At 34.8% G+C, this 18,644-nt stretch overlaps 2 protein-coding genes across 3 annotated transcripts in view; one reads left to right on the top strand and one right to left on the bottom strand.

The window, feature by feature from the left end:
• Window positions 1-16,269, top strand: CNIH1 (cornichon family member 1). Its single transcript, XM_079121632.1, has 5 exons — window positions 1-152; window positions 4,625-4,693; window positions 8,740-8,852; window positions 10,182-10,325; window positions 12,362-16,269. The coding sequence occupies exons 1-5, from the start codon at window positions 72-74 to the stop codon at window positions 12,387-12,389; spliced, it is 435 nt and encodes a 144-aa protein (XP_078977758.1). The 5' UTR covers window positions 1-71; the 3' UTR covers window positions 12,390-16,269.
• The window catches only part of CDKN3 (cyclin dependent kinase inhibitor 3), a 15,179-nt gene continuing 12,102 nt past the window's right edge, over window positions 15,568-18,644 (bottom strand). For both annotated transcript variants that reach the window (XM_079121487.1, XM_079121486.1), the window contains one exon: window positions 15,568-18,349. In XM_079121487.1, the coding sequence (XP_078977613.1) occupies window positions 18,263-18,349 (87 nt within the window). In that variant the 3' untranslated portion in view covers window positions 15,568-18,262. The remainder of the gene's footprint in view (window positions 18,350-18,644) is intronic.

The raw sequence follows: 18,644 nt of genomic DNA on the forward strand, positions 1-18,644 counted from the left end.
TTTACCCAGAGGGCCCTGCGCCGCCTTTCTCCGCTGGCACCGGCGCGGCTGCCAGCTCCTCGTTGCCGGCCATGGCGTTCACGTTCGCGGCCTTCTGCTACATGCTGGCGCTGCTGCTTACCGCCGCGCTCATCTTCTTCGCCATCTGGCACGTGAGTAGCTGGGGTCGGGGGAAAGAAGACGAGGCGGTGGCGCAGCTTCCTGTCGCCCCGGACCCGCGGTCCGGGCAGTGCCGGCTTCTGGAGGTCGGCGCACCGGGGATGGGGCTGGGCGGCGAGGCCCGCGGGTGCGGGCTTTGCGCGCGCTCTCTCCCGGGCGAGGGCTGCGGGTTCAGGAGAGCCCCGGCGTGCTGTCGCGGGTGGATGTGCCTGCCGTGTAGGGGCGCAGGCCGCGCCCCGCTACTCCTCGCACGCTGGGTGGGGCGACCGCGGTGCCAACGGGCCCTGCGGGACAGCGCTGGACTCGCACGACCCCTCGGCCGGCCCGCTCCCCGCATCCCGGGAGGATGTCGGGTGCGCACAGAGCGGTGATATGTACTTACCGTGAAGTTTTCTGAATTTTTATTCGTGTGTAGATCGCCTTTCTAGGATTTCTGCAGGAGCATGGCCAAAATGAGAGTTATAACCTATTTTTAGATGAATTTCCAACTCTACTTTTCAGCACTTGGTGGGTGCCTTTCAAGCAGAATCATCATTTTTCGGAATCCAATTTCCTGGTGAACTTTGATGCAGGTTGGATCGATTGCTTTGTTAACTGCATCTCCGAGCTTTCCCACTAAATCATACTTTGTCCGCGAGCGTTTCTGGAGAAACAGTCTTCCAAACCACCCCTGTTTCAGGGTAGCTTGATTTACTAGAGGGAATTTTAATTAGATTTTGAAAACGCTCAGAAATCTTAAGCTTCTCAAGAACAGTTTTATTTCTGTTACTTGCATCATGTTGTGGTATAGTAGCACATCCTTACTGGGCCCTATAAGGACCAAGTCTTAAGTTCACTGTGGCATAGTTCTGCAAAAGACTTTTAAAAAGGATTTCTGTTTTTCTAGCACAAAATTAGAAACATTGAGAACTTTCTGGAAGTCAGCATTCATAAAAATTTGTCTCATGTTTGCTTTTGTCTTCCCCCATGTTCTCGTACCTTCTGGAATATTCGTATTAATTTGAATGATTGAGCATGTTCACTCTGATGTCAGGTTTCATGATGACCAATGCTACATCTTGTGAAAAAATGATTTAATGGCTGCAGTATCATGCAAGAAAAACCTCAAAAGCGGAGGGCTATTACATCCATCACTTTTGCTAAACAATATGTTTATGTTCATTTAGAATCGCCTGCATGTGTAACACATGCATAGGCTGTTCACAGAGTGTCAGAAGTAACTGCTACCTCAAATCTTATCATTCAGAACCAAAAGCTTAAAGAGCCTCTTCTGGGAGGCTAAGGCAGAAGGGTCTCAAGGTAGAAACCAGCCTCAGCAACTTAATAAGACCCTGTCTCAAAAAATAGAAAAGGGGGCTGGGGTTGTGGCTTAGTGGTAGAGCGCTGGCCTAGCACTCGTCAGGCCCTGGGTTTGATCCTCAGCACCACATGAAAATTAAAAAATAAAGGTATTGTGTCCACCTAAAAAAAGAAAAACATATATATACATACATACATATATATATATATATTTATATATATATATATAAATATATATATACATACATATATATATATTTATATATATATATATATATATAAATATATATATTTATATATATATATATATATATAAATATAAATAGAAAGGACTGGGGATGTAGCTTCAGTGGTAAAGCACCTGTGGGTTCAGTCTTAAGGATCAAAAACCAAAACAAAGAAAAATATAATGTGAGATGCCAACTAGCCCTGCCTTAGCCTCTAATGAAGCTAAGATGTGTGGTTCCCTTCCCTCTATACATGTGGCTTTAAGTCACTTTCTGCTTGGTGTTTTTTTTACCTAAGATGACAGAGAGTCATAGGAGAGAGCTGTGGATAGCTTTTTCCATGTTTTTACATTTTTAAACCAGGTTGTATTTGACATATGAAAAACCTGACCTGCTCTTTGGAAGGAATGTGTGTCTGGATAAAGTCGGATTTTAAGTTCTATTATAGAATTTTTAAAAATTTGTATCACAGATTAGTACTGGAGAACTCTTTTATGTTTAGGAATTTCTTAGTTCAGAGAATTACTTCATCCTTTTGAAAACAGTTTAAAATAAATATTTAAATTTTTTCTATTTCCCATATAACCTTATTTTCTATGATAGTTTAAATATCAGCTCTGTGAGTGATGGTTCAAAAGCCAAAAATGTAGAAGTCACTTCTCAGAGCATTTATCAAATTTGAAGATACCTTGAATTGTGTGCTTTGGCATCTTTAAAGATTTATCTGTTTTATTGCTTTTACATGTCTGAGGAAAATTTTTTGAATGTTTTTGTTCATTTACACAGCTGCAAAAGGTTTAAAATATTTTTAGAATATTTTCAGGAGTTTTGAAAACTGTTAGCATATAGCACTCAAATAGAAATCCATTCAGAACTTACTCCAAAAAAAAAAAACTTACTCAAAAGATCCCTGAAGTCACCTGAAGAAAATATCCAATCAAATATATTAGTTTTAAAGATAAGTTTTGTATTCATTTGCCATTAAGTTGGATCTTGTTATAAGCAAGTAATTACATTTATTGCGATGATAGCCCTCATTTTGAACTTTTCTTAGTAAAACTTTTATTAGTGCACTGGGGATGTATCACAGCTAATAACATGTAGCTGACTATAACTAATCAGAAATGGTTTTCTTCTAATTACACATTTATACTTTCAACTTTCATCTATTAGAAGTCATTAGCAAAGGAAAATTCCACAGAGCTCAGTGGCATGTACCTGTAATCCCAGGAACTCAAGAGATTGAGGCAGGAAGATTCCAAGTTCAAGGCCAGCCTCAGCAGCTTATCAAGGCCCTTAACAGCTTAGTGAAACCCTGTCTCAAAATATAAAGAGCAGGGTGTATACCTCAGTGGCAGTTCCCAGTACTGGGAAAAAAAAAAAAAAAAAAAAGAAAATCCCTTTGGTGAGTTCTGTACCTTTTCCTATAATTAGCCTATTTTTTTTCTTCACTTTTTTATCCACCTTCCATTCAACAAATGAACAAATTTATTGAACACTTAAATATGTATACAATTAATGAATGAATTTATTGAACACTTAAATACATGCACTATAAAATAGGCTTCTAAAATATAGGCATTATTTTATATTTTAGGCCATGGGATTTTGTAGTAGAGAGCCTTTGCTCTCTTAGAGATTATATTTTAATGTTTAATTTTTTTCTTTCTTATTTGGTTGGAGTTTTTATTACAGCAGGTTGATGAATTTTATAAAATTCTAGAGATTAAAAAATCTTTTTTACAAAACTAAGAAATAAGCATATTAAAAGCTAGAAATATGTAACTCTATTCATACTGATAATGTTGAGTAACACTATCTTACATCTACAGATATTATTCCTAAACCACCAGGGGGAAGGTAGGTTAGGTTCTGTGTCCTGTGGGTGACTAGTGGCAGCAACTAAAATAGTTCCCTCATACACCTGCTACTTTGGCTTCTTTGACACCTGAATTAAGGCCACAGAGTGGTATAAAACCTTTATTGGTACATTTTGACTTTGAAGTTGTGTTTTAGTAACCCTTAAGGTTAAAGCCATTTTATTCCAGAGTATAGACAAAAATATTCTTAGAAATTTGTGTTTGGGCACAAATGGGAATACACTGGAGTGTTTGAGTCCAACTCAAAGGTCCCTCTAAGCACTGTGATGGTGGGGGCTGGGGGGTTGTGCACAGATAATTAAAAATGGTCCTTCTTTCTGTCCAGTGGAATGAACAAACTTATATATAGACCCCGTTCTTCAGTGTGAGAAATGCCATATTGATAACCTTATAAACATGGAGTTGTAGACAATGATGCAATTATTTCTACCCAAGCAAGTGAGGAAAACCTGCAGAGGGGTACATACAGAAAGAGGGGTTTTTGGGATAAAGAGGAGTTTGGATTAATAGTTGTGTAGGTGAGGGAAAGCCCATTTCAAATTAAAAAAAAAAAAAAAAAAAAAAAAAAACTTGAACAGAGACCTTGAAGAAATTCAAAATTAAAGACATCACAGTGCCAATCAAGTCATTATATTAATATTATTATCTTTATGTGTGTGCATGCATGCATGTGTTAGTGGATATTGAATCCAGGGTGCTCTACCACTGAGCTACATCCCAGTTCTTTAAAAAAATTTGTTTTTGAAAAGAATTTTTAGATAGGGTCTTGCTAAGTTGAAGAGGTTGGCCTTGAACTTGAGATCCTCCTGCTCTGCTTCCTGAGTAGCAGGCATATATCACGATGCCCAGCTACTTATCAGATCATTTTAATAGTCAAGTGTTACCAGTTCTTTAAATCCGATTCTGATACTCCTATTTTTTAGCATATGTTGAAGTTACTGTAAATTTGGTACCTATAAATGCACTTTTGCTTTATTCAATAATTATTTGATGATGGGGCAGGTTTGTTGCTGCCTTTTATTGAAGTGAATGGTTCTAACTTTTTAAATTTTATTTTAGATTATAGCATTTGATGAGCTGAAGACTGATTACAAGAATCCTATAGACCAGTGTAATACCCTGAATCCTGTAAGTTACAGTATAGGATTTATCTTTAGATTTAAAAATGCACTTGTTTTTAACTTGGTTTATTTTGAAAATGGCCAATATTCTCAGTAGCATGATATATTTGTATGTTTTGAAGTAGGCAGAATTTGAAAAATATTCTTTTCCTGTCATGCTTGACTATTCTGACGATTATTAATCTACTGGTGATCTTGTCAGCTGTCATACTAACATTCTTCCAATCTGCTTTTTACATTGTCGGCCAAAGACAGTTGAAAAGGTCAAAAAGATTAAAAGAGTCAAAATTGCACTAAAGGTGTGTACTGCTTTTTAGTTTAATGTTTTAATGCTGCATTCATTTCATGGGGAGGGTTAGGGCATTTGTATTTGTACTGTTCTGTTCAGTGTGCTTGTTCATATGCCTGTTGAGGTTTATGATTTCATGAAATTTTATGTTTTATGCAAATGTTTGCTTGCTGGCCCAGTCAAGTAGGGAAAGCTGTTAAATGCTTATGCATTTTTTTATGTTACGGCCATAGGCACGTCTATATTAAATTATTTGGACTGTAGTTGGAAGTTGGTTAACATAAAATGACTTAATAGATTGTGAGTTTATTCATGGTTTGTGACTTATGAGGTAGTGTCCCAATGGAAACTGTAGTATAGATTTCACTGGCCATATCTAGTTTTATCTGTGGTTGTGTATGTTTTTGAATGACTTAGTTCAGTCTTTCAACTGATGTTTATTTAGAGACTTTTAGGTGGTGGATAGCTCTGTTCTGGAATCTTGTAGTAATGCTGTCCTTTGGATTCTAGATGTCTGAATTTTGTAGATAACAATTCATATCCTAAATGTTTATGTAGTTATTTCTGGTGTATTCTATCCACTCTAAATTTCTTACCTTAAGTTCTGAGCTGTGATGGATTTAGTAATAATGTGGCAGTTATGGTTAAGGGCTTTTGTATACATATATTTTGCTTCATTTAGGAGGAGTCTTCTTTAATCTCTGCGTTTGATTTTGCCTGATTGGTCAGAAACTGAAAAGTTGTTTTTAAGAAAACAGTTGGTATATCAAGTAATAGAAAACTATTTCATCTTTAAAAATAACTTATTGAAGGAGAGAGTTTATGTACACTGTAGTTGTGTCAAACTCTAATAATACTCTTGTGTAGTAGAAGGTCTTATCTGGAAAAGCACCTATAAACTCAGTTTACTACTTTATCATTGTTTTGCAGGCAAATGTGAATGATGGAATAGATTTCTAGTTTGTTCTTAGGGCATTGTTGTAGTAAGATTTTGATGTAAGTACAGTTAAAAGTTTTAACTTACTAGCTGTTTCTCTGCTCTTAGGAAACAAAACATGAGATGATGACTCGCCTGATTGGAAAGTACTCTGTATTCTAAAACATTTTACCTTAGTAGTTGAAACTTATTGCTACCAAGAAATTAAGAAACTGAAATTTCTCCTTTTGCTTAATAGCATTGTGTGACTTTTTACTTTGCATTACTTGAAATAACCAAATGATGATTAAATAGCTGAAATTATTAAATAGCTGAAATCCACTGGGCACTTTGCTGGGTGCCAGGGTCTGTGCTCATAAGCACATTCTCTGGATTTCTTTTCTCATTCAGTTTTCGTGACAATCTTAATAGGTAGGTATATTGTTATTTTCATGATTAGGACCCTTAACTGAGCTGCTTTGTGAAAGGTTGAAGCTTGTTGCTGAAGGTTACACAGCTAAGGTAGAGACCAGAATTTGAACCCAGGCAGCCTGACTTTTTGAAGCTGAAGTTCTTGTGTTTTCCTAAGTGTAACTTTTAAGAGTGATTCATTTCATTTTCACATACAATGTGTGATTTCTGGCTTTTCTTAATGGAAAGAAATTCTCACTGAGAAAAGATGTACTTGGGGACATCATGGTTGTGCAGGAGGTCTGAAGGGGACGGTATTAAAGCAGCACAAGTTGCATTTTGGATAGGGTGCCGATAATTGGCTGAACAGCAGTGCATCTGACAGTTTTCCCTATTTAAGTTTGTTTTGACAGTTCTGCCAAAGTATGGGGGAAGACAAATATTATTTTTTTAAATGTGAACTTTATAACAGGAGTATTATGTTTTTGCATGTTTTAAGTTCTGTCATTTCAGCCATATTTGCATGAGGTATTTTTAACTGGATACTAGTTTTTTGTGAACACTTTGGTTCCTAAGTAAAAAAATGTTTGTGGTACTTGTGAAATTTTATCATTGAAGAAGTAGTTTTTATGGAAAATGTGAAAAATATGTTTCTGAACTTTTTTGAGGAGAAGGGAGGGAGTGAAATTTCTTTGTTATTTCATGTTTGGCTGATAGAGTCACAGTTACATTTTTTTAACACTCTTAATAAAATTGTTTTAAGTGCAGCAGGGGTCATGCTGATTTCAAAGTCATTCTCTCCTCATACCTCGGTCTGCAAGTGTAGGGTGAGACCTTGCAAGATAATTTGTATTGTTAGGTATCAGTTGATTTTAGAGGACTGAAATAGACTTTGTTATATTTATCCTGTAATTTAAGTTAGTATTATAGAAGCAACTTTAATGGGTTCCTAATGTGTATTTTTCTTGGTCTGTTCTGGTTATAGTTCAATTTCAAAGATGTCCAGTGGACACTTGTTTAGAGAACTTTGATCTTAAACAGACGTTGGTTTAAAGGTTCGTTTATTTATGAGTTTATATGCAGAATTTACCTTTTTTCTTTATTATATTGCTTAAATTTGAAGAAAATATCTGGTTAGTGGCATAGATTAGTTGATTTTTACCAGGATTTTATTTACGATCGTATTCACTAAAAAGTGCACTCCAGGACTGGGGATAGCATGGTGGCAGAACACTTGCACAGCGTGCATGAGGCACTGTGTTCTATCTCCAGCAGCACCAAAAAAAAGTTCACTCTAACTTTCAATTGGAAAAAGCAATTTGGGAGTGTTAGAAAATGGACTTCAATATGTAGTGTAATTGTATTATTTTTCTTAGCCACGGTTTCCCTTCAGGAAAGATCTGATTATGTGGAGAATTTATATGATTTTAACTTGGTATGAAATAAACATTTGTGAAACTGGCTTCATAGCTGTGACTTGTGGGAGGTGTTGTTTTGGCTGAAACTTGCAGTGAAAGGTTTCATTCTTTTTATTTAACAAAATCATTAGTCTGAAATCTTTAGGATGCGAAAGATAATTTAAAATAAAGCAGTAAGTCTTGGTCATTTTATAAAAAGCATTTTACTTGAATTAATTTTTCTCACTTAATACTACTTACTTTCAAAAGGTTTATACTCTTTGAGTTCTGAACTTTTCCTTGTCTTCTGCCCTGTAGCATTTTGCTGGCAAGCAGGAGTAAAGGAACTGAAAGGCAATGTAAGGATGAGAATTCAGGAACCTGGAAGATTCTAATTTCATGGTTAAAAATTCAGTCTTTTCCCTCCTACATTGCAGAAAGCACATTGTTTGCATTTGTGCATATTAGTGTTCCTTCCCCTCTGACTGTGCTGAGATTATTGGCTGGTTGGCTTTCCATTGAAAAATTATTTTTGTGATAATGTGATGTGATTTGCTAGATATTGTATATGTAGCATTCCTGGTTTTTGTTAAAGCCTTAAAAACACTAATGTATAAACTTCTAAAGGGGAGTTTTGTTTTTCGGATTTTTAAAAAATCATGTTGCATGTGATCAAATACCTCATTTTTGTATTTTTATCATTTTTTGAGTGGTAGAAATAAAAAGTATTCCAGCTGACTAGCAAGTAACTGAACAATCCTAATGTTAACTTTGTATGATTTAATAAGAATCTGAGTTTTAAATTTTAAGTCATATCTTTTTCTTTTAGTGCAAGCTATATATCCTCTGGTTAATTTTCTTGTAATTCTGCTTTTGATAAAAAGCTAAATGTGGAAATAAAGCTCAATAGCATCTTTCATTTTTGATTCTAAGAAAACAGTGCTTTTTTGTTATGGAAATTTGGTTTCCACCTGGTTTTCAGATTAGCAGTTGACTGACTGCCAAGGCATTTTCATAACGGGCCTGTGTTTTTCTTCCAGCTTGTACTTCCAGAGTACCTCATCCATGCTTTCTTCTGTGTCATGTTTCTTTGTGCAGCAGAGTGGCTTACACTGGGTCTCAATATGCCCCTCTTGGCATATCATATTTGGAGGTAATATTTAGATATACTTTAAAAAAAATTTTTTTAGATGTTGGTAGACCTTTATTTTATTCATTTATTTATATGTGGTGCTAAGAATTGAACCCAGTGCCTCACACATTTAGGCAAGAAGCCAAAACCCCAGCCCCTAGATATACTTTTAATATTTTTCCTAATTGCAGTTTAATTATGCTGTGGTATCCTGTTCACCTAAATGACAGTTGAAAATTAGTATTTATTTTTAAAACTATCAAATGGATTACCAAATAACTGTCAATACATCTTACAGAGCTTATGTCATTATCCTTTTTTTTTTTTTTTTTTTTTTTTTTGCAGTATTGGGGATCGAACCCAGGGCCTTGTGCACGCAAGGCAAGCACTCTACCAACTGAGCTATCTCCCCAGCCCTGTCACTACCTTTTAAAGGGATTTTTTAAATAGATGAAGCGTGATTTATGTATAGTAATGTGCATAAGTCCGTGGTATACAACTTAATGAATTTTTCTGTGTTCTTCACCTGTGAAACACCACACAGGTCAAGACACACAGCAGTTTCAGCCTCCAGGAGACTCCCTTGTGCCAAATAGTAAACCCCACACCTACCAAGACCATTGACTTCTATCTACTTAGATTAGTTGTGTCTGCTTTAAATTTTATATAACTAAAAATGTACAGCACGTTTCTTCTTTCTCCACATTTACTTTGACTTTATAAACATTTATATAGTTTTAGAAGATAACCATATTTTATAACTTCAAATACTCATATCTACCCTATATGGAATTATTGTTTTTTGCTTTAAATAGGCAGGCCAGAAATCTCATTGCTTTCAATTTTAGGAAGTATATAACAAGTGTATTAGGAGTAAGGTGATATCATGTGTGCACCTGATTCTGAAATGGTTCAAAGAAAAAGTCACTCATGGTTAGAAGTAAAATGAGAAAGAGAAGGATAAAGCAGGTGAGGTAAATGGAATTGTTTAGACTGTTTGGGCAAAGGATTCTTGTACCCTTTTCATAAGTCTAAAACTGTAGCAAGATAAAAAGTTAAAAGAGAAAAACCTGACTTCCTTTTTATAGTTATTTCTATTTATCTTGGCTTTCTGAAAATGCAGATACCACATGATTTGCTTAACTATTCCGTTCTGCTCATTTAGGGGCTCTAGTTTTAAAATTAAAATGATAAAAGGAAGAATTGCTTCTATAAGTAAAAGCTCTTATGAGTAAAAGCTTGCCTCTCAGACCTCCTCTCATTGTATCAAAATGTTTGAGTAGAAAAACCCTCCTTCCTGCCCTGAAGGTTTGCTGCCCTTCTGAGTGGCTAATAGACTGTTTATTGCAGGTACATGAGCAGACCAGTGATGAGTGGACCGGGACTCTATGACCCTACAACCATCATGAATGCAGATATTCTAGCATACTGTCAGAAAGAAGGATGGTGCAAGTTAGCTTTTTACCTTCTAGCATTTTTTTACTACCTGTATGGGTAAGTTTAAATATGAAAATGAAAATAGTTTTACTTTGCTGCCTAAGAAGTGTGTAGGTATTATGGTTTTAACACCTTAAAATCCACTTGAAGAATAACTTAGTGTCTAACTGGTAATAGCACAGGGCACACCAGCAAATTTCCACACGTTCAAAGAGAGATACACGGGTATGTGTCAAAACAGCAAATTGGCAAGCAGAGGTACTTCTTCCTAAATTTGCAGATATGTTCAGCTGGTAAAGAACATTTCTCGTTCTCCATGGCAAAGTGATGGTATTGAGAAGATAGGACTGTGCAACTTTGCAAAATTAAGTGTTTTTACCTGGTTTCAGGATCTTTCCAGACATACTGTTTAATTTCTTGCCTTACCACTCTTAAACAGTGTGCTCTGCCCTTTATTTTCTGGTTTGTTTGATCTGAATAGGACCAGCAAAATAAACAGTTCTACACCACAGTTGTAGGAACAGATTTTTATACTTTTATACTGAGATGGACTCATCTCCTTGTTCCTCTAGGTTGGGGAGTCTTATCTTTGGTACTATTGATATTCTGGGCTGGATCATTGTTTATGTGGGAAGCTGCCATGTAGGTGTAGTATATTTAGCAGCACCCTGATCTTTACCTGCTAGAGACCACTGATAGTCATTTCCAGTTGTGAAAACCAAAAATGTCTCTGGACATTGCCACATGCCTCCATGGGGCAGAAGTGCATTGGTTGAGAACCACTATTTCAGGGGTACTGTAAGAACAGTCAAATGACTGCATATTAAATTAGAAAAGGACATTGTTAAGTGTGGAATTAGAATTTTTCTTTAAACTGTATAACTATACTGGTGAGGGCTTTTCCACTGATTTTCAAAGTATCTTAAAAAAATACGTAAGATGAAATTGTTGAAATAATTAGTTTCCATTCCTTCTTTTTTTACTTAAAAGTTTGTGAAGTATTATCCTACAGGTTTTTTTTTTTTTTCATGTTTTTCTTTATATCACTTAGGTTTTCATTATAGGGAAGAATGAATAAAGTGTTAGATTGAAATTTAGGAAAAAGTTGTTTCAGAGGTTATAATTGAGAAAGTGAATATCCTTTAGTACATCTATAGATGTTACTTATATATGAAACAAAGATAGCGATTGGTTCTGAACAGTGACTTTCCATATGTTCTAATTTCCTGTTAATTTTCACTTTTTAAGTTTCTGTAACAATGTCTGGAAACTGTTGGCATATAGTAGGTATTTAAAATGTATTTGTTGAAAGAAGAAATGAATGATTGAATAATAAAGCTGGGGATGTGCAATTGTGGGAAAATGTTCACCAGGATATGGCAGCACTGTTTTAAAACTCATTTATCAAGTTTTCTCGACTCCTTGCTTTATATTTCCATTTAGAGATATAAATGTGTTTTCTAAACCATGCCTCTGTGCCTTTCCCACCTCACTCTTTATGTAGAATTGCTCTTGGACTTTGTAGGCCTAAATCAAACGCTTATTACTGCCCTTTATTTTGCTGGTTTGTTCCTTTTTAAACCCTGTTTCTACTTTGGAGCCTTTCCTACTAAAGAAAGGCTGTAAGCAATAGGCTCTAGTGGAAATGTTCCTCAATTGGCAATTCCCTTTTATAAAATAGGAATAGTAACAGTACCTGCCTTCTAGGACTGCTTGGAGGGTTAAGTGAGATAATGCACGAAGTGAACTCTCTAGAGATGCTCACTCCTATTATTAGATTCAACTCCAAAGTATGTTTTAGATTGCTTCTCTAAGCTTGGATCCCTATTAAGCTTTCAGCTGTGCTGTTCTACATGCTAAAATTGGAAAGGAAATGGGGGACAACTATAGCACATGCACTGAGCCAAGTCGTGTTAGGCAGAAGTCCATAAATGTAAATTAAAATCACACTGAACTTGTCTTTAGTCTTTTCATTTTCTGTAGTGGTATGGTACCACATACTAGTTTGCTATATAAAGCATGCTCAAATTTTTTGTGCTCTTAGTTTTTATAATTAGGAATGTTTGAATTAATAGCTTCTCTCTTCTTTTCAGCATGATCTATGTTTTGGTGAGCTCTTAGAACAACACACAGAAGAATTGGTGCAGTTAAGTGCATGCAACAGCCACCAAATGAGGATTCTGTCCAGCAAGATCCTGTTTCCAAGAGTAGCCTATGGAATCTGATCAGTTACTTTAAAAAATGACTCCTTATTTTTTAAATGTTTCCACATTTTTTGCTTGTGGAAAGACTGTTTTCATATGTTATACTTGGATAAAGAATTTAAATGGAATTATGTATAAATTAATATAAAATGATTACCTTTGGTGTTGACAGGTTTGAACTTGCACTCCTTAAGGAACAGCCATAATCCTCCAAATGATTGCATTAATTACTGACTGTCCTTAGTCCATTGGAAGCTTTTGTTTATAGGAGCTTATAGGGCCCATTTTGGTTTTATTGAAATGCCATCTAATTATAAATTAGCTATAGATATCAGGTGCTTCTGATGAATTGAAAATATGTATCTGACTTGTGGGAAACTTTATAGGTTTCCTCATTTATCATGTAGATGATTATATATGGATACATTTACAAAAATAAGAAGAGTGGGATTTTTTTCCCCTTCAACTTGAATATTATCCCTGTATATTGCATGAATGAAAGATTTCCCATATCTCCATCAGAGTAATAGACTTGCTTTAATTCTTAAGCATAAGTGAATGTGATATAAAAAATATACTGAATTACTTGTGAAGAATGCATTTAAAGCTATTTTAAATGTGTTTTTATTTGTAAGACATTACTTATTAAGAAATTGGTTATATTATGCTCTGTTTTAATCTGGTGGTAAAGGTATTCTTAAGAATTTGCAAGTACTTATAGATTTTCAAAACTGAATGAGAGAGAAAATTGTATAACCATCCTGCTGTTCCTTTAGTGCAATATAATAAAACTCTGAAATTAAGACTCATTTTCAGTGCATTGTTTTAAAGATTACAAATAGCTATTCCTCATACTTGCTAGATCCATAATAGAGACATATGATTATCATTTAGAAACAAAAGAATATTACATTGTAGTTTTTCTAAAAATACCATTCCCAGATCTAACAAGGAAGATTTTTAAATGGCCAAGCCAAAGCCATGTTATCTTCTGTTGTCATTTGAAGAGATTCCTAACTATTGATGGTGTAGCATCATCCTTTCTCTTGCCAATTAAAAAAAATTATTATAGCACTTAAAATGTTTTAAGTTTTGTTTTCCTTTTTGAAATGGCTCATTTTAAGGTAAAATGACATGTAAATTTGAGTTTTTGCTTCTTTGTTCATGAAGAAGGTAAATTATGGCTACTGTGCGTTTATAAGCATTCTTGTGATTTATTTGGGATGAGAAAGTTGAAGCAGTGGAAACTAATGTAAATGGTTCAGAAGTTTCTTCAGCAAAGGATCAAAGGAAGATAACCAATATATAGAAATTCCCAGAATGACCAAGGGAGTTTATGGAATTGTGTGGAAGTTTGATTCTAAGAACTTCTTGTATTAGTTGCTATTTATTCTCTACAAGTGGAAAAATGCTTGGAAATAATGCTTCTTCACTTTTGAGAAAGTAACAACATTTTGGGATTGGGTTATTGGGGTGAGTACAGTGAAGAAGAGAATGTAGAACCAGAAGGGTGAGGAGAGTCAAACCATTTCATAACAAGGAAAGCATTAATGATCTTTTAATTTATAATCTGGAGAACACCTAAAGGGACTTTTTTTTGTGCAGTAAATTATTTATTGAGCACTTGCTAGGCACAGAAAATTTCATGCAGCCATTAGTTTCTAATCCATTTGATTGTATCAGCCTCCACACTTCGTTTTCCTTTTTTTTTTTTCCCTCCCATAGTACTTTTGATTATGGGAGACCTGACCAAGTCTACAATACAGATAGATTTCCTGGAACTGTAATTTTAGTATTCCTGTCAGTGTTTTCATGAACCCGTGCTTTCTTAGCAAATACTACTTTGTTTTGTAAGTTTTAGCACACATCCTTGTAATGATCTATAAATCTTCTCCAGGATTAATGCAAAGCTTCTTGTTTGGAAGCCATATTTTCATGCTGTGAAAATGCAATATAGTCCTCATCTGATTCCTCAAAGATCTCCACAGTGAGGTTCATCCATTTTACTGGTAGATTGTTAGTGCCTAGGTAAGTTAGTGATTAGAAGATTGAATACCTGGATGCTCTAATAATATCTTTCCACTTTTGCTTTTTCAGTGTTTTATAAAAGCAGAAAAAATACTTATGTCTGACAGTATTTTATTGGCTCATTTCCTTGCTCTGAATTGGATTTGTTCTCTTCTCTGTTTGGGAGGGCCCTAGCCTTATTTCTGTTGTTTCTATAGTTTCAGCTGAGGCATAGTTAGCCTGGATTTATAATCTTTCCAGTTTACATAAAATGCTTACTCTTAATTTTTTCCTTGTTACAATTACTTTTGATATTATATGCTTCATTTTATCTTTTTGAGCTTTGTAGCTCTCAAAAAGCATTTTCCCCATTTGCACTATTTTATTGCATCTAGTATAACTACATTTATAGCTATTACCAACACCTCTTTGTTGCTATGGACACTACAGATTCTCCTGAAAGGGTTATAAATGTAGTCTGGTTAGCAGTTATTCTGTTGAGTAATACTATATTATGGTAATAGGTCACTTTAGTACTGAGTAGATGTAGGGGTAGAACTATTGAATACCTGTATCTAAATGCTATTAATGACATTTGATGGTTTTCACAATGCTTAACTGATCCCCCTCACTCCTCATTTCAGGGTAAAGGAGAGTTTTGCCCCAGGCCATAGACAGACTGCTAATGAGAAGTTTGAGTTATTTTTAATGGGAAGGGAAACTAATCGGAAATGATCAGACAAATCTCTCTTAAATTATATTTAAGTACTAGTAAAACATTTGTGATAATGATCTCTTCTCAGGCAACAAAGTACAGGGTTGTTTGCTGCATGATCCTGTTTGAAAGTTTGTTTTGTGTTTTTCAACTTGAGGACCATTTATGCTAATAGCTTACAGAGCTCTTCTCTGTTTCCTAAATCCACATACTTTGAAGGTATGTCTAATACTTGCATAGAAAGGAAATAAAACTATGTGGCAAATACTTCTCTTTTATAACATTTCTCTAATTATATATTTATGAGTAGTGTTCATGGGATATCATTGCCATGGAGTAACTAATGACATCTGCGTATCTTTTCTACCCTGCATGGGTGAGCTTTTGTTAAAGGTGTGAATATATCACAACACTATGATATATCAAGCCCATTCAAATAATGATTTATATTAAAAGGTATACATCCAATTATATCATTTAACCTCCACAAGTATCTTTTATTAATCGGTTGTATAATTGTAAGTCAGAAATTTGATGACAAATGTTTTAAAACAATTTCCCTCATTTTGGAGAGGAAAGAAAAATATTGGTACCTTGTCTAGCATTGTTCATAGAAGTACTCATGTTCATCCTTTCTGAAAACTATTTATTGATAGTCTCATAATTTTAAGTTCTGCTCAAACCCATCAAAGTCTGTGGTACTAGTAATATAACTTAGGAGATGGCTCTGAACTAATACCTCAGAGTGATGCCAATAGAAAAAAAAACGTGGTTCTATTTCTAGATATATTGACTATATTTCTTACAGCAATTTTACTTTGACTAACATTCAGAGTTCTAAAGATAAGTGTCTAAAAGAAATAAAAAACTTCTTGTTCTGGAAAACAGTATTAACCACGTAAGGATATCAATTAGTAGGGTTGGAGTGAGGGTTTTGTTCTGCATTAATTTTCTTAGTGCACATTGTAAAAAAGATGGAAGACATCTTGACTTGTAAAGGAATGAATTGCATCTCTCATGTTGATTATATTGTACAATGCTTTTTCTAAATATTAAAATTTCTTTGGTTATCATGTTTATGTATTCTGGAGAAGTTTCTTAAATGGATTATTATATAAACCCTAAAACTACTAAGAGAAACATAAAATGTGATTAGCTATCTCTGCTCATGATTTGTTAAAATCTTAAGCTTGGTGGTGCTGTATCACTGTCCAAAGAAAATACTCTTAAGTAGCCCTACCTTACTCCTTAGAGCTGGTTATTTTGCTTTTGTACATTTAATAAAAACAGTCTCAAATATTTCTTTGTGTAATTTATGGATAATGATTGAATCTGTTGTGTCCACCTCTCCCACCCCATTGTTTGGGGGGACACAGTTCAGGCAGAGAAAATACTTCTCCTAGAATACTGGAATTACATGTTATTAAGCTTATCTGGACAATTTTATTTCAGATTTTATTTCATGCCATGTTTCTTTGTTGTGGAATAATTAGATGTTTTCTTGTATACTTGGCTTTGAAATAGTTTAATCAAGCATTTTGAATATAGAAGGCTTAATATGCAGTTATGGAAATTGAGATGCATGCACTTTGAAAATTCAATTGATTATTAAAGGATTTGATTAATCCATGTCAATATTTTCCCTGGTATTCATGAGTAAGCTCTGTATTTATATGGGGAGATTGGTAATGTTAGATTTGTAAATGTCAGTTACATATAGTGACTAAAGTTTCACAGGTATTGTGATTTTAAATTGTACTTGGTTATATGGAAAAATCATGAAGCCAATCTATGGTTGCAGCCTGTACTCTTAAGCAAACAAATAAATAAAAACTGCTTTAGCCATAATTTTTGGCATTTATTATCTGAGATAAGAAATCCCTAGGTTAAACATTAAATACTGGCAGGGTAGCTGATACTCCCATCTTCCTTAGTATTCTGATAAAATCTTAAGTTCTAGAAGCAGTGTGCATATATCAAAGTATTAAAATATTGATTTTGTGTTATAGAACATTCTGTGCTCTTGTCTGAAGTCCCCAAACAGTACTAGTAATTGTTTTGGAGTTTTTCTTAATGAAATTCAAGTAGTTCATCAGCAAGAAGAGTGTGAGACAAAGGAAGAATTTTCCGCATCTTATGATTATTTAAATTTTGCTGCGATGAGACTCTCTTTTGTGGAAGTGCCTGTGAGTTGGTAGTAGCCAATGATCATTGATTCACCTTTGTGATCACCAGTTGCCAAGAAAGCCATGGACCTACATATGGATGTGGTACTGCAACCACCAATATCTGGTGGCTTTGACCCAGACAATCCTTGTTTAAAACCCAAATAATTGTTTTGAATAGCTCAAAGTTGAACTTCAAGACAAAATGTTTCAGTAGTACGGGGTGAGGTGAAGGAATAGGAAAATTAGAGATTATTAATCTGTAACCAAATACTTTGTAAGAGTGAAAGGATTAAAGTTCATTCTGTGTAGTGTTTAGGGTAGAAAAATGAATGCTGTAAAAATGGAGCAGTTGTCTGAACCAATGAATTCCTCCTCTCTGAAAAAGTTCCAGCAGATGTTGGATAAACACCTGTTGGAATTAATCCAGTGCAGGGTGGGAGGTGACTAGAAGACTCACAGATCTTTTATTCTATAAGTCTATGTAGTAGAAAAAACAATGGAAGAATTTCAGGAGGAATAGAGGATGAAAGTTACTTGAAAGTTCAGCGTGGATATTCATACAAAAACGTCATAATTAAAATGTCATATGCCAACTCATAGTTACCAGTAGTAAAATGAGGCAAACATGTAAATAATAAAATTTGTATGATTACCCACCTAGAAGAGATAAAGTATACAAGAGCAGCCAGTGCATTTCTAAAAGGAAAACCGTATACCGAATTTTCTGTCGTATGTTATGAGTGAAAGAGACACAATGAATTTTGTCAATAAAAGCTTTAGGGATATCTGCATATATACATTTACATTGAAGTTGATAACGCAAGTAGTTTGGTTTCAACACAAATTATGCTAGAGTACTCAAATTTCAGACATGGTTGCATATATGCTATTTGAAACTCTTTATCTTGACACAGATCTTGATAGTGAATCTCTTGATGATAGATATGCAGCTAGTTTATCCCGGAAGTCATGAAGATAATTATATTGCTGCAAAAAGCAAAGATACACTGAAATACATTGTAGAAAACTAGTTACCAAAGTATACACAATACTAGCAAGAATGAGGAATCACAAAAACAACTGCTAAGAACAATTCTACATCTTTTTGGGTAAGGAAACATCTGTAACTTGGGGAAGTTTATCTTCAGATAAAAATGCATACAGTATGAAAAGCTATTGCTTTAAAAATTTCAAAATCCAAAAGTAGCATGAAATTTGTATGAATGTTTTATGAGTTTGTAGAATCCTTTCTCCCTATATTGGCAGGGCTAAATGAGATTAA

This window comes from Sciurus vulgaris, assembly GCF_902686455.1.
Source record: "Sciurus vulgaris genome assembly, chromosome: 2".
NCBI classification, from domain to species: Eukaryota; Metazoa; Chordata; class Mammalia; order Rodentia; family Sciuridae; genus Sciurus; species Sciurus vulgaris.

What these genes read in the sequence shown, in the direction of transcription:
- CNIH1 (XM_079121632.1), top strand. Translation starts at nt 72, where the DNA reads ATGGCGTTCACGTTCGCGGCCTTCTGCTACATGCTGGCGCTGCTGCTT. An exon ending in TCTTCTTCGCCATCTGGCAC is followed by an intron (nt 153 to 4,624) that starts GTGAGTAGCTGG and finishes ATTTTATTTTAG; the next exon opens with ATTATAGCATTTGATGAGCT. An exon ending in TTGGCATATCATATTTGGAG is followed by an intron (nt 8,853 to 10,181) that starts GTAATATTTAGA and finishes TGTTTATTGCAG; the next exon opens with GTACATGAGCAGACCAGTGA.